General features: G+C 35.1%; 1 protein-coding gene across 7 annotated transcripts in view; it reads right to left on the bottom strand.

Annotated features, from left to right (window-relative positions):
• Positions 1–5,988: 5,988 nt before the first annotated feature.
• The window catches only part of TRDMT1 (tRNA aspartic acid methyltransferase 1), a 61,486-nt gene continuing 46,019 nt past the window's right edge, over positions 5,989–21,455 (bottom strand). For 5 of the 7 annotated variants that reach the window (XM_036843989.1, XM_036843994.1, XM_036843992.1 and 2 more), the window contains exons 4-11: positions 20,408–20,479; positions 19,709–19,774; positions 18,869–18,938; positions 18,302–18,412; positions 16,580–16,923; positions 14,462–14,519; positions 13,288–13,417; positions 5,989–6,492 (exon numbers count right to left, since the gene is read on the bottom strand). In XM_036843989.1, the coding sequence (XP_036699884.1) occupies positions 6,392–6,492; positions 13,288–13,417; positions 14,462–14,519; positions 16,580–16,923; positions 18,302–18,412; positions 18,869–18,938; positions 19,709–19,774; positions 20,408–20,479 (952 nt within the window). In that variant the 3' untranslated portion in view covers positions 5,989–6,391. The remainder of the gene's footprint in view (positions 6,493–13,287; positions 13,418–14,461; positions 14,520–16,579; positions 16,924–18,301; positions 18,413–18,868; positions 18,939–19,708; positions 19,775–20,407; positions 20,480–21,455) is intronic. The other 2 variants (XM_036843990.1, XM_036843991.1) reach the window with 2 other exon arrangements.

Here is a 21,455-nt window from a genome sequence, read left to right as displayed (position 1 = left end):
AACACCTGGTTCACCCTGGAGGTGTCATCAGTTGGCTGTCTTTTCTTATTGTTGTGATTTGCTTGGTTCTTGGTATGACAGGTGATTTTAGATTATATCCTGGATATTTCGTCTATTATGTTAGAAGACTCTGGGTTCTATTTCAATCTTTTATTTTAGCAGGCAGTCACTATGTGTATGTTTAGCATGCAGGCCCTGGCCTACCTTTTGGTCTATGATTCCAGTGGCAGTTTAAATTTCAGAGCCTTTGCAGTGTTAACTTGGTTTATCTGGTGCTGCTGGAGCTCACAGTGGTCCTTGATGGTGTTACTTTAGGGGAAAGAAGTTTTCCCCAAGACGAGTCACCTGGTACCTCTAGGTTGGGGGAAGACAGCCTCCTGCCCATGGTGATGAAAACTTCTAGGTCAGACACTGCTGTGGCAGGATGCCCCTTGCCAGGGCTCCGTGGCTGCTCAGTGTCTCTCAGCAAGTGAGAGGAGCCTAGACCTGCCAGGGGAGTAATGCTTCCCCTGGACACCTGCCAGTGGGGGTCCCTACACACTGCCCTTGAGGGTTGTATCAGACTCACCTGGTGTTGTCGGCAGGACCCCTGTTCCATCCTGGGCTCCCTTATGTTGCTAGTTTGGTGGTCAGGAAACACCAAACCTGGGTTACCTTCTTCTGTTGGGTGGGAGGTGATAAGACATCCTGTAACTAAGTCCCCCCTCCAGTTTTGGGAGTACTTAGCTGGTTTGTTTTCTTCTTTACACCTTTCAGAGTGTTCTTTCTGATGTCTCTTGCATTAGTTTATAATCATACTTACCCAGAATTGATAACTGTACTTATCAGGAAGGAGCAGGAGAAATGAGTCTTCCCTCTTGTCTGGACAAGTCAGAATACAACATTTTTAAAAATTTATATCTGCACAGCTTCCCCAAAAGCCAAAAGCCCAAGTTCTATCCTAGAATTATTTTTTAAATCATATATTCCAAACTTGAGTAAATTTGGCTATTCCTCTGTTAATAGAGGAAGTAGCAGTAACCCAAATTAAAGTGACTTAAAGACACTTTAAATTCCACAGTATGACAGCCTTTGGCATTTTCTATATCAGTCCAGTATGGTGACTATATTCACTCATTTAACAAATATTTATTGAGTGCTTACTTTGCACCAAGTACTGTTCCAGTCACTGGGAAGGTAGCAGTAAAAAAAAAAAAAAATTAAATCCCTGCCCTCCTGGAAGTTTACATTCTCTAAACCATGGAATATTTTTCATTTTAAACCAATTCAAATTATAGCAACTATCAAGCTTATTGTCTATTCATCCATAGGATGAGTTCTCAAACAGCAAACTCAACTTATATCTACTATACAAGGAGTATCACATTCCATTAGGTATTTTCAATCTTTTTTTGCGTGTAAAATTTAACTGTACTTGTGTAAGGAACTAGCTAAGTTCCTAAGTAGCTAAGTAAGCAAAATAACTATTTGAGTCAAAATTATATTTTCTGGGTGTCGTGGGCAAAAAAGTAGTTACAGAAAAGGGTGAGATCTCTGAGAAAAATGGCTTGGACGGTGAAGGGTAGAGAGATCTGAGGACTGCATCTTCAGGAACACATAAAGTTCAGCTCCAAACCACTCTCTCTTCTCTCTTTAGACTCTTCTTTAGGTGATCTCATCTGATTATAGAGCCAGCTTGGCTAAATAAACATGTTCCATATTTACACTCATAATTTAAATCTGCCCTGATATGAATAAAGATACAAACAAATATAATACAGAGCAAATACTTGAAGTAAACAGTGAAACCACAGTATGTATAAGAAAATAAATGAGAACATCCTAGGGCTATAAAGAAGAGTTCTATCAGAAAAGTAACTTCCTATCTTCTAGTTTTTGTGAAAATTTCTATCTAAATTCAGATTTGTAGAAAAAATAAGATTTTGGAAGCTTTAGGAATCAAGTATGGTATACTTGAGGGAGAGTTATAAGTGCTGGATGTAATTGAAAATAACACTCAGAACCTACGGTAAATATATAACAAATTCATTTGAGAACTTGGGGAATAAGAAGCCAAAAAAGTTCTTTGCACATGCTCATATTTGTTGAACAAATAAATTTTAAAAGGAATAAACTCAAAAATCAAGACAAAAATAGTAATGTAGTTTGGGTCGTGGTTGTGTAAGATTTTGATGAGCATGAGTATTTTAGTGTAAAATGTTCTTAGAAGTCAAGGAGAGAGGCCAGGAAAATGGATTTTTTAAAAAAACCACGAAGTTTAAAATTTTAGCAGCAAAGTGAAAGAATGACAGGAGAGGAAAAATGGTAAAGAAAGACTGACCAGTATGATCTGAAGTTGAAGAACATATGTGGGATTCTTACTGCTCTTTAATAAAACATGCAAAGGAACTTTGCCAAGTGAAATATTTTAGGCATAACTAGACATGCTGGTGAGTATGATGAATGGAGAAAGAATAGGTTGGATTGGAGGTGGGTCAAAAAAGATGCATGTTAAGAAGGTGATATGACAGCTGTATGGAGCACATTTTGACAGTAGAACCTGAGAAGAAGAGAATTCCAGTACAGGGAAGTTCCAAGGCTGTCTTGAAAAATTATATAACCAGGTCAATCACAGGCTATATGAAACCTACAACACTCACTCAATTTCAAAGCCCAAAGCTATTAGCAAGTCAGTTTACAACTGGTGGCCTCAAATAGTCATAGTTCCAAGCTGAAAACCAAATTATGAAAAGTTAACCTTTTCAACAACATAACCAACTCAGGAAAACATCCTTTAACTACTTTACCTATATGGGCTTAAAGATAGATTCTTATTGTGTTACCTTGGCTTATTTGGGAAGTTGTTGACTCTAACTTTTGATTTTAAATTATAAAGTTATCAAAACAAAACGAGCAACCAGAGCCACTTTAGTTTGGGTGCACACGGCAGCTGGCCCACAGAACGCATCCTTCAGTACGTGCTTGAGGCTGGCTCATATGGCAGGTGCTTCTTTATTCTGTACTGCTAGAGCTAGAATCAAACCAGTTTCATTTGTGCTTAGCTTCACTCATCTATCCTCAAAAGCCTCCTACAATTTAATAACTTCTGACCCAAATTAGGTTGAGGTTAGAACAAAAGACAAACTGTGATTTTTGTTAAAGAATCCTGCCCAGTACCTCAAAAAAATAATTTAAGTGCTAGGTGGTCCCTCAACTTTCACAATCTCAACTACTGGTTTTGCCTCCTTAAAAGGCTCTGTTTTGTGAGGGGGAGGAAGTTGGCTGATAGTCAGTGGTATTTTCTCACTTTTCAAGGCACAGGGCAGTGCCTACTGTGCAGGTCTGATTTACCAGCCAGAACACAATGTTCAGGGGCCTCTGAACCTGCAGAGGGTCAGCTGATCCCTCAGTAACAGGGTGACTCACCGCCCCCATCATTTGGCTCTACTGCCTGCCACTAAGGATTAAGATGATCAAGCACTGGCTCTTTCTCCTATGACTACATAACTCCTCTTCAAAATCATTTTCCAATATGATTCATTCTGTTTATATTGATTTATCTCATGCATTATATTTAGGTATGGAAAACTTATTAAAAATATGAGGCAGGGTAATAAATAATTTATGATTATTTGGCAAACCATTTAAAAGAGCACAAGTGGGGTCTTCCCTGGTGGCGTGGTGGTTAAGAATCCGCCTGCCAATGCAGGGGACACGGGTTTGAGCCCTGGTCCGGGAAGATCCCACATGCCACGGAGCAACTAAGCCCGTGCGCCACAACTACTGAGCCTGCGCTCTAGAGCCCGCGAGCCACAACTACTGAGCCCGCGTGCCACAACTACTGAAGCCCGCGCGCCTAGAGCCCGTGCTCTGCAACGAGAGAAGCCACTGCAATAAGAAGCCCGTGCACCTCAACGAAGAGTAGCCCCCGCTCGATGCAACTAGAGAAAGCCCGCACGCAGCCAAAAATAAATAAATAAAATAAATAAATTTTTTTAAAAAATTAAATAAAGAAGTAAATAAAAGAGCACAAATGATGCAAAGGGAAGAACAAAAAATCAGTTTCCTGTTAGAAATGGCAAAGATTTAATTATTGTTTCTTTAAAAGGAGAGCCTATATTTTCCAAAATGTTGAATAAGCTTACAGTAAGTCCAAATATCAGAATTTCCAAGATGTGTATATATGCTAATTAAGTGATACTCTGGTAAATATATCTTCATTAATGTGTGAATTTTGTGCTTGCTATTATATATAATTAATTAAGGGCAGGAATCACAATCTGCCCATGGATGTACTTCAATAATTTAAAATTTTTCACAAATCTATATTTTATCTCCTAGTTTGTACGCACATGTCGCCACAGAGCCTTCATGTGTTTCTGCCTGGTGCGCTGTAACTCAACATATTTTGCTGTATCATTGCGCAGTGGGGCACAGGACACTATAATTACAGCATAATCACAGTAAAACTCTGAACCTTCTTATCGGTAAGAATCTTTTCATCAATGAGGAAAACAGAGAAAGTGTGCCAAAGTGATTTCAGATAGCCGTATACTATCATTTACGAGACTTGTACTAAGGTTTATCTTTAAACACATACACAAAATGTAGACAGTGACAGTTGATACATATATGCATTTGTCTACAGCTTCCCTATTCCCATATTTATCTATGAGTTCTTCTGAAAAAATGGTGGTGGGGAATGATTTTTTTTTTAATTGTGATAAAATGCACATAACATAAAATTTGCCATTTAAACAATTTTCAAGCATGCAATTCAGTGCCATTAAGTACATTCACACTGTTGTGCAACCATCACCATTATCCACCTCCAGAACTTTCACACCTCCCCCAGAGACTCTACACCCATTAAACATGAACCCCCATTTCCCTGGTCTCCTGAGCCCTGGTAACCACTAGTCTACTTTCTATCTCTATGAATTTGACTCTTGTACATACCTCATATAAATGGAATTATACAGACTTTGTCCTTTTGTGTCTGGTTTATTTCACTGAATATAATGTCTTCAAGGTTCATCCATGTTGTAACATGTCAGAATTTCCTTCCTTTTTACAGCTGAATATCGTCAATAATGCTGCAATGAACATTGGTATACAAATATCTTAGTCCCTCTTTTCAATTCTTTTGGGTATATACCTAGAAGTGGAATTGCTTTATCATATGGTAATTCTGTGTTTAATTTTTTTAAAGGGATTATCATCTATCTTCTACAGAGCCTGCACTATTTTACATTCCCATCAGTAATGCATAGGGTTCCAATTTTTCCATATCAGGATGATTGTTTTTTAAGAATAAAAATATGAATTAAAATTTTGTGACAGAATTTCTCATCTTATTTCTTTTCATTTCTCTTCTATTTGTCACTTGATTTTATCACCAAAATCAAAACCACAGGATTTATGATGCAAGATTTAGTCTGATTAGAGTCCTAATTCCGAGAAGTCTATGGAGAGGGAGAGTCAGAGAAAGTTAAAGTTATAAAAGTTAATTCACAGAATAGGTATGTAGAATGGGGTCAGAGGGCAGAGTTCCCTCCCTAAAATCTTAACGCTGTGCTACATTCCTTAGAACATGATGGCAAATTCAACTTACAACAAGAAGCTGAAAAGGAAGACAAAAGCAAGCTCTGAAAATAGCAAACTACAGGTAGGTATGTATAAATGAAAAAGGGACAGTGAGTTTTGTCTTTCAGAAGGAAGTAGAATTAAAGATAATTAGATAATGTGCACGTACACTTTCTATGGCATACCGATGTAGAGGTAGTCAAGAATTAGGATTATTATTTCTGACATTTTCTTCAGACTGTTGTATAAGGTAAATGATGATAATTTGGTCTAAAATATTATATACATTTGTTTAGATAAAATAAAGGAATGTTTAAAAAATTGAAATTAAGTAAAACATTCAATATTTTAAACAGGGTAGAATTAGAATCATCATTTTAGAAATAGGAAGAATTATTTAAAAAAAGTAAAATGATAGATTCATAAAGCAACTTCTTTAATTAACATACACAATATACAGTTTCTCAAGTTCATATAGTACGCCTGTTATGACACTTTACAAAATATTCATGTAGATATTAAAATTCTAATGTTCCTAAATTTGTCTATACCATAATATTATAAAGGTAATATTTTACATATATATTTAACAATTTCATATAAAAAGATATTCTCCTAAAGCATAACAATAATTTTCACCTTACAAAACACAGTAATATAAATTTAAAGAAACAAAATGGCATTTTCCTGATAAATCCAAATTCTTATTAACGAGAGAATAAGATAATTTAGTTGAATTTTGTCAATATTAATTCAAAAAAGAATTTCAGAATTATTATCTGGATATAATGGAATACTGCCACCATCTTTCAGAGTTACTTAAAAATTATTCACATAGGATTTTGATTAGTTGAGCTACTACTTGCACATTGAGACTATTTCCAAGTAGACGATAACGCTGTTTGACTGTTATCTTCTCAGGAAATCCTAGAAAAGAAAGGTAACAATTTATAATACAATCACTTGCAATATTAACTTGCAGAGATAAAAGGATGTATTCTTTAGTAAAAGCACCATGGTTATTTACATAAATAAGTCCCTAAGGTCTCCATGAAGTTCAATTAACAAATGAGGATTTGGAGCCAAAAATATTATATAACATTTCATTGCTTACACAATGTGGTATTATCATATCACATATCATATTTGCTCAGTACACACACGTACACACATAACATCCACGGAACTAATAGAAATGTGAGCACTAGGACAGTTTAGGAAAAGCAGTGGATACCATTATTTCAGTTATTTAATAACAGCCTTCAGGAGACAGAATTCACATACTGTAAAATGCAGATTTTTTTTTAAAGGGAGACTTTATTTATTTATTTATTTATTTATTTATCCATTCATTCATTCTTTCATTTATGACTATGCCGCATGGCTTGTGGGATCTTAGTTCCCCAACCAGGGATTGAACCTGGGCCCTCGACAGTGAGAGCAAGGAGTCCTAACCGTTGGACCACTGGGGAATTCCCTAAAATGCACCTCTTTAAAGGGTACAATTCAGTGGTTTTTAGTATAGTTGCAGAGTTTTGCATACATCCCCACTATTTAATGTCAGAACAGTTTCATCATCTCAGAAAGAAAGCTGGCCCACAGCTAACATCATACTCAATAATGAAAGCTAAAAATTTTCCTCTAAGATCAGGAACGAGACAAAGATACCCACTCTTGCCACTTTCATTCAACATGGTATTAGAAGTCCTAGCCAGAACAATTAGGCAAGAAAAAGAAATAAAAGGAATCTAAATTGGAAAGGAAGAAGTAGAACTATCACCACCTGCAAATTACATGATATTATACATAGAAAACCCTAAAGACTTCATCAAAACATGGTTAGAATAAATGAATTAAGTTGCAGTATACAAAATCAATATATAGAAATCTGCTGATTTCTGTACATTAACAACAAACTATCAGAAAGAGAAAATAAGACAACAATCCCATTTACAGTCGCATCAAAAAGAATAAAATACCGAGGAATAAATTTAACCATTGATGAAAAAAATTGAAGACACAAATAAAGGTACTCCATGCTCATGAACTGGAAGAATTAATATTGTTAAAATGTCTATATTATTCAAAGCAACCTACAGATTTAATGCAATCCCTATCAAAATTCCAATGGCATTTTCCACAGAAATAGAAACCACATCCTAAAATTCCTATGGAATCACAAAAGATCCCAAGTAGCCAAAGCAATCTTGAGGGAGAATAACCAAGCTGGAGGCATCACGATGCTCCCTGACTTCAGACTACATTACAAAGCTAAAGTAATCAAAACAGTATGACATTAGCATAAAAATACACAGAAATCAAAGGAACAGAATAGACAGCCCAGAAATAAACCCACACATATGTGGTTAATTAATTTATGACAGGGAGCTGAGAATATACAATGGGGAAAGTAAAGTCTCTTAAATAAATGGTGTTGGGAAAATTGGACAGATACATGCAAAACAATGAAACTGTACCACTATTTTACACCATACACAAAAATTAACTCCAAATGGATTAAACACCTGAACGTAAGACCTGAAACCATAAAAATCCTAGAAGAAAACATAGGTGGTAAATTCCTTGACATCAGTCTTGTCCATGGTTTTTTGGATCTGACTGTAAAAGCAAAGGCAACAAAAGCAAAAATAAACAACTGAGACTACATCAAACTAAAAAACTTCTGCACAGAAAAGGAAATAATGAGCAAACTGAAAAGGCAATCTACTGAACAGGAGAAAATATTTGCAAATCATATATCTGGTAAGGGTTTAGTACCCAAATTATATAATGAAGTCATAAAATTCAACAGCAAAACAATAAATAATCAGATTAAAAAATGGGCAGAGGACTTGAATAAAAATTTTTCCAAAGAAGACATACAGATGGCCAATAGGCACATGAAAAGATGTTCAACATCACTAATCATCAGGGAAATGCAAATCAAAACCACAATGAGATATTACTTCACATCTGTTATAATGGCTATTATCCAAAAGACAAGAAATAACAAGAGCTGGAAGGAACATGGAGAAAAGGGAACTCTTAGGCACTGATGGTGAGAATTTAAATTGGTGCAGCCACTATGGAAAACAGTATGGAGGTTCCTCAAAAAATTAAAAATAGAACAATCATATAATCCACCAATTCCACCCTGGGTATTTATCCAATGAAAACAAAAATACTAATTAGAAAAGATACGTGCACCCCCATGTTCATTGCAGCATTATTTACAACAGACAAGATATGGAAACAACCTAAGTGCCCATCGATGGGTAAATGAAAAAAGAAAATACACACACACATACACACACCATGGAATACTACCCAGCCATAAAAAAGAATGAAATGGACCTTGAGGGCATTATACCAAGCGAAGTCAGAGAGACAAATACTGTATGATCTCACTTATATGTGGAATCTAAAAACCAAAGCAAGCAAACAAACAAATTAAAAAAAACAAGGTCATAGATACAGAAAACAGATTGGTGGTTGCATGGGTGGGGGAAAAATGGGTGAAATGGGTCAAAATGTACAAACTTCCAGTTATAAAAATAAATAAGTCCTGGGGATATATAATGTAGAGCATGGTGACTATAGTTAGTAATACTGTACTGCATATCTGAAAATTGCTAGGAGAGATCTTAAAAGTCCTCATCATAAGAAAAAAAAATTTTGTAACGATGTATGGTAATGGATATTAACTAGATTTATTGTGGTGGGTGATCATTTTGCAATGTATACAAATGTTGAATCATTATGTTGTAATGCTGTACATCTGAAACTAATACAATGTTATATGTTAATTATATACTTCAATACAAATTTTTTAAAAAAAGAATGCTGGCACCCATTAGCAGTCACTCTCCATGTCCCCTCCCTGCCCCTCAACTACTGATCTACTTTCTGTTCTAGAGATTGCCTATTCTGAACGCTTCATACAAATGGAACCATACAATATGTTGTCTTTTGTCTCCAGCTGCTTTCACGTAGTGCTTTCAAGGTTCATTCATGTTGATTTTGGAATATTTTTTAAAAGCAAAGTATTCTATGTTTAATATCTTAGTCCTTACAATAACATTATGTATTAACAATATTATGTACGTTGTATAATACGACTATAAAATATAGTGTAACTCAAACATCAAGCACATCAGTAAAAATTATCTGATCTGAGGGGAAAAAAGGCTCATTCATGTTATAACATGTATCAATAGTTCATTCCTCTCTCTGTCTGAATAATATTCTATCTTATGGATATACCACATTTTATTTATTCATTCATTCATTAATAGACATCTGGGTTTTTTCCCTACTTCTTGATTATTATAAACATTGATGTTATGAACATGTACGTATGTGTGTATGTGTGAAGCTTTTTTCAGTTCTCTTGGATATACACCTAGGGGTGAAACTGTGGGGTCATACAGTAACTCTGTGTCTAACATTTGAGAAAATGCCAGAATGCTTTCTAAGGCAGCTGCACCATTTTATCTTCCCACCAACAGTGTACAAGGGATCTGATTTCTCCACAATTTGTTAACACTGTTATCGTCTGTCTTTTTGTGAAGTGGTATCTTACTGTGGTTTTGATTTACCTTTCCCTAATATCCAATAATGTTGAACATCTTTTCATGTGCTTATTGGTCATTTATCTATTTTCTTTGGAGAAATGTCTATTGAAATCCTTTGCCCACTTTTAAATTGGATTATTTTTCTTTTTCTTGTTGAGTTATAAGAGTTCTTTATATATTCTGGATACAAGTCCCTCAGAGTTGCTTTTTTACATTCTGCTTCCACAAATTGACATTCTCATACTGAAGTTCAATTTGCTACATTCTTTTGCAAAACAAAATGGCCCACAGATACTACATTTGCTGGAACAAAACCTTGCACATACCACCGTAAAAGACTGTCCATGCATAAGAGCGGATGCCAGAATCTTAGTTACAATACCAGAATTTCACATTCAGAATCCTTTGGCATAGCAATTAAATAAAGGAAAAGCAAATCAGGTAATAAAGGAAATAAATTAAAGAGCATTAAAAATAGCAAAATTTCAAAACCTGATAAAGTTGCTTCATCAACGCTAGACATTATACTTACTGCAATAAAATAACAGTGATTACCATAATAAAACTATATTTGCAATTGAGCATGATCATAAAATTGCTATTATAAAGATAATATGTCTTAGGCAAGCACACTAGTCATCTCAAATTATTTACTTCAAAGTAGCCAGAGGCAGAAATACCTACAAACAAACTTTTAGACTACCCCTAGGATGCTGTCTTGAGATATCAAGATTATATCAGAGGGGAAGAAATGTCTGAAAACAAACAAGTCAGATCTGTAAAAATTATACATATATACACACATACATATATACACATATATACATATGCATGTGTGTATTTTATACATAGATATTAAAATCTAAACCCACTTGTGGAAAGAATTACATAATTTTGTAAAGTTAAAAGGTGACTTTTTAAAAACTTAGGTACATTAAAAATAATAATCCTCAAAAGCAAAGAAACCTAGAATTAACAAGGTCAAGAGAGCAGCTTTTATTCAGTAAGTGTCGGTTAGTGTCTGTCTCTTCCAAAGCCTGCTGTCTCATGAATGCATGCCACTGGCCACAAAGAGAACGAGGGCAAAATGTGCGGGAGAGTCAATGCAAATCCATCACGGCCGGTGGACAAGCAACTCAAAGAATGCCCATATTGGACCCAGGGTCAGTGATGTCAGAGGCACACGTGAAGGACTGTTCTGTCACAGTGCTGCTCAGTGGTGACAACAGGGCACTGACTATACATATATATCACATATTTTAAAATAAGGTAAAGCAATTAAAAAGGCTTTCTCGCATGTATTATACATATATTTTCAGAGAACTTCGAAAAATCCTATTTTACCCCTTAGATATTTTTAAATACTGAGAAAAAATATTTATGAAGTAAAGGCTATAACATCTATCATTTAAAATATAAAAGCACAAATTTTATATTATGTGTCAGATAGGTTGTAAGCATGTGACATACGTTAACTCACTTAACTGTTACAACAGCCCTATGAAGTTGGTGCTATAATTATCCCCATTTTACAGATGCATAAACTACGGCAGAGAGTGGCTTCAGCAGGGCTAGGATTCACACTCGGTCAGTCTGACTCTGGGGTCTGTGCTAAATTTCATTATTACCAAAGTGATCGCTACTGCTTGAAAAAATAAGCACTCAAATAAAACTTAGAAATTAGTTGCTATTAGACGGTAAATCTCTTTTCTCTCTGTAGTAGTACAGAAAGTACCTTTGATTGCTCATCCTAAAAAATGAAAAAAAAAAAAAAAAAAAAAAGTAACCAGGACAGTAGACTGGGAATTAAATTCCTGAGTCCAATTCTCAGTTCTTTGTTTTATTGATGTTCTCACTCACTTTGTGACATAAACTAAGACACGGAAAGTCTACGATTTCTTAAAAAACACTCCCCGGGATGTTTCAAACTGAATGAGATCTCCAAGAAAAAGGCAGAGAGTACAAAATAAACCTGGTTGCTGTGACTATGCTTGGAGAATCAATTACCAAGAGGGCAGTCAAATTCTGTTGGTAATTTGCTCCCAATGTACAAAAAGATGCTTTCCAAACCTCAACTGTAAATCCATTATTTAGATTTTAAAACATGGTCTATTTAACCCATGATGTTCTTCAAGAATAGGACTGTATTAATATTACAACAACATTAGATTTAGCGAAGTTTGGCTTTTCTGCATTCAAGCTCCCAATCAGTTATCAAAAGCACATTTCCTCCTTGTGCAGCCCTGGAAGCACGTGAGGGAGGTCTGTCTCTCTCCCTTCCCATGAGCCAGGTACTCGGAACACACCCACCGCAGCCCAGGAGACCGATGGCATCCACAGGGCAAGAGCACCAGCGCCCAGGAAGCGGGATCGGGGAGGGGCGGGGTGCTCTAAGGAGCAAAGGCCCTGTGTCCAGTCTCCTAATAGCAACAATCCCTGGCTTTCCTCCACTACTTGTCTCTCTCCCTTGGCAACCGTATCTTCATTTTTCTTCGTGAGAGTCCATCTTCAGATTCCCTAATTTCGTGTCAATTCTGGCATCTGTGCCCCTGAGTCACCCTTACTTTCCATTAGGAAAGCTCCTTTCTAGACCACCTGCCCACTTTTTCTTTTCTCCACTTAAACCTTGCAGGGAAGGAAAGGTATATAATTGATAAGAGTGCATCTCCGAGGAGAAGAAGTACAAATACATACCTACCCACCACACAAAAATAAACTCAATTGCCTGTTAATTTCTTCATTAAAAAAAAGACAATTCTAGGCATTCTTTCATAAGATCTAGTGTGAGGTTATTTGAATAGTACTCCTAGAAGCAAAAAAATAAATTTGAGAAAGAGATGCTATTAAGAACCATCTGTAGGGAGAAGTGAGGAATTGCTGACTTGGCCCTTCTGTTCCTGCAAAGCACCTGGAACCATCACTGGAGTAAAAGGAGAAGGGGAGCTGAGTCTGAAGGGAATGGACTAGGGCAGGTTATGAAGAAAGCAGACACAGGAGGGAAGGAAAATGTCAAAGATGGCACAATCAGGAAAGGAAGCGCTCTCACATCCGTCTGGGCAAGGGTTTATTCATAAACTATGCACGAGTCCCTAATGAATTTTGAGACCTTTAATCAGTGAAAGCTGGGGTCTGCATGTATCCCACATACCGAACTCTGGAGGAAATCCAAGGAGATTTGCTATTTCTTTAGGAGTGAAAAATCGAAGTTGAAGCATTAACAATCTTGTTATCTTTTCTTCTTGTGACAAATTGGTAAGGGATTTGTAGATAGTCTCAATCTGTAGGAAAACATCCAAAGTAACTAATGAAGTAGAGTGCAATTAGACTTGTTAAGATAATATCATCTATTGTGAGGCAGTTTAAAAATGATGGACGTATAGTCTTCTGTAACGCATGGCAGCCCAGGGTAAAAAGTCTCTGTGCAATGAACTGTGTAACTGGTTCATCAAGGGCCAGATAAACTCAGAAAACAAACAAAACCTTAATGTTGAATAGATCAGGATACTCTCAGTGTATCTGTCATTTTTGGTCCCTCAAAAATTAACTCATAAGAATAGAAATAATAAATGACAATATAACATAAAAGAGATGTAGTGAAAGACACAAAAAACTTGGTCAACCAATAAGTCGATTTTACAAAGCAAATAAGCAGCCATTAAAATGTTTACTGTTTATGACCAATTTTATCAAATTAAGATATTTTCTTAAAATGATAAAATATATTTAATCAATATGACTTCTCAAATCCAGACATTCGTCTGTCTCTGATAGGGTTTTTAGCAAGGGTAAATAAGAGTTTAAATCAGCATAAAAGAAGATAATGTGATTTCACTTCAAAATGATTCAGAAGTATATAAAACTTGCAATATATCAAGCTTGTATTCAACCATGATACCACAAAGAATTAGCAACTGAAGTATTAATAAAAAGCCTTCCTAAAATATAGATTTTTTTTTCCCTAACAGGCATTTTTATAGTATGTGCTCCAAAGGAAGGCTCCAATACTAAGATATTTGTGCATAATTTTAGAGAACATTAAGTACTGGACTCTGCATTTCAAATTACTCTTTACGGAACAGAAAGAAAAACAAAGGGTAAGGAAAAAAAAAGAAAGTAAAAACATATAACACTTTTTGTACATATACTCATATCTAGCAACAAGAAGAAGAAAAGATTTATTCTATAGTAAATAATTATTATATACACATATTCATTCCAGTTGAACGTGTAAACTTATTTTAACATTCTCAAATTGTAAGTATTAAAGACAATTTTATTTAAAATAATTTTCCAGCATTTTAGCTCTGCAGCATGCATAGTACCTGCACATCCTCTGTGGTCTGCAGCACAGATCCTGTCCCTTCTATGTAGCGTCCATAACTAAAAAATTAACACAAATATTTTGTAGCATCTAACATATTTGCTAATGCTAAATTTCTTAAATATTTCTTGAATGAATCAATCTTACATAGTTGTTAATACAATCCTTCTGAAATATTCTAAATAATATCACATAAATATGCTTTGTAATTAAAAAACTTACCAGGTGCAAGACATGAGATCAGTCTGTTTAAACTTCTCAGACGCTAAACTTGGCATAGTTTTTGTTGTGCAAATACTAGTCTGCATATACATTATTAATTGTCATTTTTTAAATGTTCATCACATTTTAATGCACAGAAAGTATGCATTTGTTATGACTTTATATCTAAATGCTATTCAATACTGACATCCCTGCCACATTAGACCAAATGTTATGTAGGTGAAAATAAATTGCTGCTCTTTTCTTATAATGCCTGAACCATCATTTCTTCTCATGAACCCAAAACCGTACTCTCCAGTCTCATGACAAACTCAGGCCCACCAAACATGCATCTGCCTCTTACTGTAACACTGTATGTTTTTACTCTTTATCATAAAACAATCAGACTATTGTTAAAAATGTATTAAAAATACCAAACACTACAGAAATGCAAGGTATTAGTAATATTTCTTTCCCTAAGATCATTGCCAAGCTGGCTGTTTGACATTTTATCATTTTTTCCTAATGAATTTAAAATAGAAATTAGAGAAAGTCACCATCAAAGAAAAGCTGTTTTCTTATATATCACATGTGTGTGTGTGTTTATATTATCTACACTAAAATAGACTTCTACAATAAGGCTTCTTTTATACCATTTTTATAATTATAAAAGAATTTCAAAGTTGTTTTTTATTACAAAATTGGTAAGTCCTGTTTTATGAGAGTCCTAAACAGAACCTAGCAGACTTGGAAATATACAACAGCTGAGTGAAGTCTTTTAAGGTAATGGAAAGCAATAAACCCATTCCCCTGAAAGTACAAGGACAGAGTATGATAAAGTCAGGATGAACCTGGTACGATTATATCAGGGGCATACTGTCTCGTGCAAGACAACTAGCTAGTAGGTAGAGAGAGAAGGCTTGAATTTTTAAATCATACAACTACCTATCAAAAGAGCTTCAGTGGCATTAACAAACAGGGGTAGGGATGGATCTTTTACAAATTTTTCTTGAAGGGTCTAATTTCCCCCCTTCTTCCTAGGTTTAAAAAAAAAAAGTTGAAAAACACATTAACTCTTGAGAAATAATCCAAAGGATGTCCCCTAAATGTCCATCAACAGGTAACCAGTAAAAGAAATTATGATATACCTATACTATGAACATAGGAAAGTTCTTTAAGCACCCATAGGTAATAATATCCAAATAACACTGCCCAATGAAAAAAAGGGCACGTAATAACGAATATAGTATGCTACCATTTACTTAAAGGAGGGGGTGAAAATATACATGTATATTTAAACACACCTCACATGCAATACCTCTGGAAGACTGGAGAGTAAACTGAAATCATCGGTTGCACGTAGGGAGGGAAACCGGATGAACAAGAGGCAGAATTGGAAGGGAGTCTTACAATCTTGGTTCCTTTTGAATTTTGAACCATAAGAATATACTACTAATTCAAAAAACTAAATAAAATTTAAATATGCTATAATGTGCTCCAGGATATTCAATGTTATTTCTTGATACTAAAATTTAATTTCTTCTTGTACATTGATCATGAAAGTGGACAGAAATTTTTGAGGTACCATAAAAAGAAAGGTGCTAAAAAATTAGCAATTCACCATCTATAGAAACCATGTCTCCACTGCGGGTAATTAAGCTCCTATGAAGGTCACCAAACAATGGCATTGTCTTCTACGAGCACTTTTGTGGGTTGTGCACATCATGTTCTGCCAGAGGGAATCTTCACTTGTGCATTCTACTGGAACATGGAAGCAGGCAATTAAGGGTGAAAAAAATCATTCTAGCAGAAACATTTTATAAAATGCTCCTTGTTTTGAGAAGAGCTAAAAGAAACAATAGTTATGAAAACCTGGTTGTTTTGGATATGCCATGAATAGAGACTCTTTAAAACCTACCCTTTCGTAAAGCATGTGGACCTTCTGGATGTGGGCTTAACAATGTCTAACAAAAGAGCATATCGCAGCAATGACTTTGGTGGTAAAAAGTATGAATTCATGTCAATGTCGTCTTCTAGAAAATCTCTCAGCATTCGCACAGAGAGATCACTGTCCTGTTGATGTTTCCTGTCAATTTCTCCTGCAGTTTCAAGCTTAAAAAGAATGGCCTCTTTTCCAGAACACTGTGTGCTGCTATCAAAGCATATATTTGGCTCAATTTTCTTTTCTTCAATTTTCTTTTCTGCATCTATCGCATGTTTTTGTGGATGTTCAGATTCAGTTTGGGGGAACTCCATCAGTACCTGGCATTAAGTAAAAATACACAAACTCTCAAAAGCTTTCTTAAAAATAAAAGACATATTAATAACAGCCATTCAACATTATGTAAAAAAATTCTTTAGCTTTTACTGAGTTGTCATTAAAAAGATAGAAATTGAGGTTTACTAGTATTTATACAAGTTATTACAAGTTTTTCATCATATAGTGATAGGCATCAGGCTATAGATGATTTATTTCATGAAATTACTGCTTTCTGAATTAATCCATTCAACAAAGTAATAGGAAGTATGTTGAATATAAAGACAGCATTATATTTGGAAAAGAAGTTGAGAAAGCAACAGGAACATTTCCAGAAAATGTGTTTTTGATCAAAGTTTGCCACTCCCCTTCAATTAAAAAAAAAAAATTAGTAATTAAAAATGAAAAGCACTCTTCACCCTCAAAGGTTATTTCTATCCCTGAGTCCCACAGGAAAAACTTGTTCCTGCAAAACAGGTAACCATTTATAAAGTCCTATTTTGGGAAAGAAAAAACAGTTCCAGGAATTTTTAATGATGAAATCTTTGTTCACATAATTTATATACTGTTTTTGGAACTGCCCACTATTAAAGGGAGATATATTGCTATTTTATTATTATATAACACAATATTGTATAATACTGATATTGTATTACAGGGGATTCAAATGATACTACCGAAGCCCTGTTAGTAAGACATGACTTTTGAGTTCTTACCTGTGAGGGTTATAGAGAGCTTCACTGAACAACTGAACCTCTGTTATCCACACCAATTTTCAGCAGAAGCATATAAAATTGCTAGCATAATGAGAGATCCTACATATAGCAATTGAGCATTTTATTCTAGCTTGTACTAATCATTACCATATTTTAATCAATTAAGGTTAAATAGCATAGATTTCAAATAAAATGTAACTGATGTGTGAAAATACTCAAGCCATTTTTAAGATAGTATACTATTTTATCAAAAGTAGTCAATGGCTTCTATTGAGGGAGAAAAATAATAGATGCAAAAGAGTCAATGGTCAGAAGAGAAATTATAGGGGGAAAAGAAGGATAACAACACTAATGGTAATTTTTTTACTTCTAACTTATTTTTTTTTTCTAATGATGAAAGAGAAGTTTCTGGTTTTGTTTCAAGCAATTAAAGTGGCATCAGGAGGGTGAAAAGGCCTACAAGACAGACCTCGGGCATAGTCTATATTACAGGCACGGGAGGACACACATAAACCTCTGCGAATATACTCCAATAAAGATGTTAAAAAAAAAAAAACCTCCGCAAAGTAGTTCCTGAAAATAAATTAGCAGACTGAGATATATGTACAACAGATAAATAATAATGATGATGATGATAATAATAATAATAAAATAATAATAATAATACCTGACCAGGGGCTTGAAAAGGGAACGGCACTGACTGAAGCTTTGCAATAAGGAAATACCGTAGCCTTGAATTTGGAATGCCAAGCTGCAAGTAAAACAGGGAAGTTGGTTGCTATAGGATATTAAAGAGATCTGTATCAACTTTTAGCACCTAGTAAAAAAACTCATACAGTTCTACATTAGTTTCTGCCAGACAAAATTCTATTATCGATTTGTGGAAGACTTCTCTGTAGCAAATTCTTAAACCTTTTAAACTGTCACTCTGTACCTTTATTTGAATGAAATAAAGATGGAATCAGATGAATCATATGTCTATGAGTCACTTTCATTTTATATTTCCCAGGTAAAAAGTCATATAGACATTCTTACATTCATTATGAATAGTATAGTAATCATAAAAAAATAAAATTCACATATAGCTATAAAATTCAGATATAGAAAGTAATAACCATGTCAGAACTAACTGCAAGATTTACCTATAATATTATCCAAAATGGAGCCATTCTTTTTACTGAATCAAATTCCCTTTGGGAAAATTTATATAAGAATTTACAATTGCAGTACTTACAGAGGTTGGAGACAACAGAAATTCTTGGTACTGAAAGCCACAATTTCCTATTGTTTGTATTAACAGGTCTCTGAAAAGGCAAAGGGAAAGGAAAAAGCTTTCACTAGAGTGCATAGGGTTCTTATATAAAATATTATACATGAAACTTCATTTTACATGAAAACTGTACCTCCACTTAAGTTGTTTAGAAAAAGAATAATCCTAGGTCTTTTTTAAAAAGTTCAGTACTTGAGAAATTACATTTCTCAAAAAAGAGATAATCCCTATTATAAATAAATAAAGCTACCAGATAATTTATAAAACTGGTGAGTTAGAATCGCCAATCCACTCATGATAAGCTTACTATAGGAATGGAACTATATCTGTAGCCAATCAGATGGGGGAACACTGTCAGAGACAGCAGGTCAGTCAAGGACTTGGATGCATTCTCTCCAGCTGGGCTACTGTCTGAAAGCAGCCTGACACAGGGCTTGCTTCTTCAATCCAACTGTAGGACAGAAAACGCCTGTCAGTAGGACAAATTCTTACTGAAAACATTCCTACTTCTAAAGAAATAGGCACCAATGTAAGCAGCTAAAATTGAGAAATACCATTCTCATGAAAATGAGTAATCATTCTGGAAAAATTCAAACATATTAAAATGGGAAAGAATCAGTTGAACCTAACTCTGTGATACTTCACATTACTAACTATTCAAAATCAATATTAATGAGTAAACTTCATAACATATATAAAACGTCGGAATATACACATTTATTTTTAAGATCGTCATTTCATAACAGTTCCTATTATAAAATATACCAAGTCTAAGATGAACACAGGACAAATACATTTTTTTACCTTGTAGAAGATACTTCAAAACCTTTAACGTTTTCTAAAAGAATATACTTCGGTAATTTTTGTAACCTAAAAAAAAACAAAAACAAATGGAATTCTAAACATCTCATTACTAAGAAGTAAGAAGTAAAGAAAATCCTTACTTGTGGGAAATATGAGGTAAGTAATTGTCCAAACCCTTTTTATAAAAGAATTTTATAAGGGATGGAGACAACTCATATTTTATTCCTTTCTCCCATAAACAAGGCACACCTTGTTTATGGGGGAAAGGAATAAAATATGAGTTAACATTTGATAAAGTTAACATTTGAAATGTGAATTTCCATTGAAGTTTAATGAAAACATGGGTTTGCACAGCTCAAAGGGCTGACATTTCCATAGAATGGAGGCTTCTAGGGTTAGCAGCACAAGTTTCCAGGCCATGGGCAACAGCATTCACTAACATTAGCATCATTTGCACAAATACTGTGAGCAGAGGCAACAGAATTCAGCTATTAGGCTGTAACGCCCTGTCACTCACTCTTAGCGGCAACTGTGGAACCGACAAACATTTGCAGTTACTCTATCAGTCACGACAGAAGATAAATGACACGCACAGAATCTGTGTAAGTTGCTAATCTCTATAAAATGACATACATCATGTTCTTCCAGATATAAAGTTTTACATTTAAGGTAAGCTTGCACAGGAATTTAAGTTTTTACCTTGGGAGAATGTCTAGAATATATAAGAAGCTATTTGTCCTTGGATCAGTCATATCACCTTGCAGGCCAATTCTAAAAGGGTACGGAAAGTAAATAAGTTCAGCAAGAATCTTCCATAAAGATATCAAATCACTTTTAAAAAGTCAAAACAGAGAACTAAAATTAGTTGGTCCTCACAAACAATATGATCATCTCTGTTGCTATAGAGAACAAAAATGTATTTTTTCATTTAATTTAAAAAAGCCTTGCCTGTCTAATAAATACACTTATTATCAATACAAGATAATATGTCCAAATGACTTGCCTGAGGCAAAGAAGAACAAGAAGTCCACAAAGAATAAAATCAATTACCCTCTTAAAATCACTTTGTTCAGGAAAGACACACACACACAATTAGCTGATGACACCTTTTGCTCTGCCCCAGGTGAGACAACAAAAGTTCAGATGAATGAGCTGGTTGGGCAGGGTGGCAATGTAGAGTTGATGGCATTGGTAACTAATCACCAGCTAAGCAGATGAAGGTAGTAGGTAAAACTAGAACTATCTTGTCCAACGTCAACAGGAGAGACTGAAGCTGAAGGCTTGATTCTACACGAAGGAGTTGCAACTTGGCTAGACTAAGTCAGTTGAAACAGGTCGTGTGAACAGACAGTATTTGGACTAGCAGTTAAATCTTGCAAGTAACATTCAATGTGATCAAGAAGCAAGCAGAAAAGAAGACTCACATTGGGCGTGAGTCGTAGCAACAGAGGACTAGGGTTTAAGGCCTTGCTACTTACTAGCTTCGTGGTCTAAAATAAGTTACTTGACATCACTTCTCAGTTTCCTCACACCTGACAGCAGGACAAAAATCATCAGTGGATCTGAGGCTCAGATGGGAGATTAGAGTGGACTTGAATAGATTCCTCAGAAATCTTGGTTTCCTCTCATTTTGTCCCTTTCCCCTCAGTGTTCCAAAGATGATCGTACTACAGGATCAGACACCGCAGCCATCAGCAGCTGGAGTTGGGCTAATAGAGTGGGACCAGCGGTAGGGAAGACACAGGGG

Source organism: Balaenoptera musculus, chromosome 2, assembly GCF_009873245.2.
Source record: "Balaenoptera musculus isolate JJ_BM4_2016_0621 chromosome 2, mBalMus1.pri.v3, whole genome shotgun sequence".
Lineage (NCBI taxonomy): Eukaryota > Metazoa > Chordata > Mammalia > Artiodactyla > Balaenopteridae > Balaenoptera > Balaenoptera musculus.
Note: the sequence above shows the minus strand (reverse complement) of the source record. Positions and strands in the feature narration are given on the sequence as shown.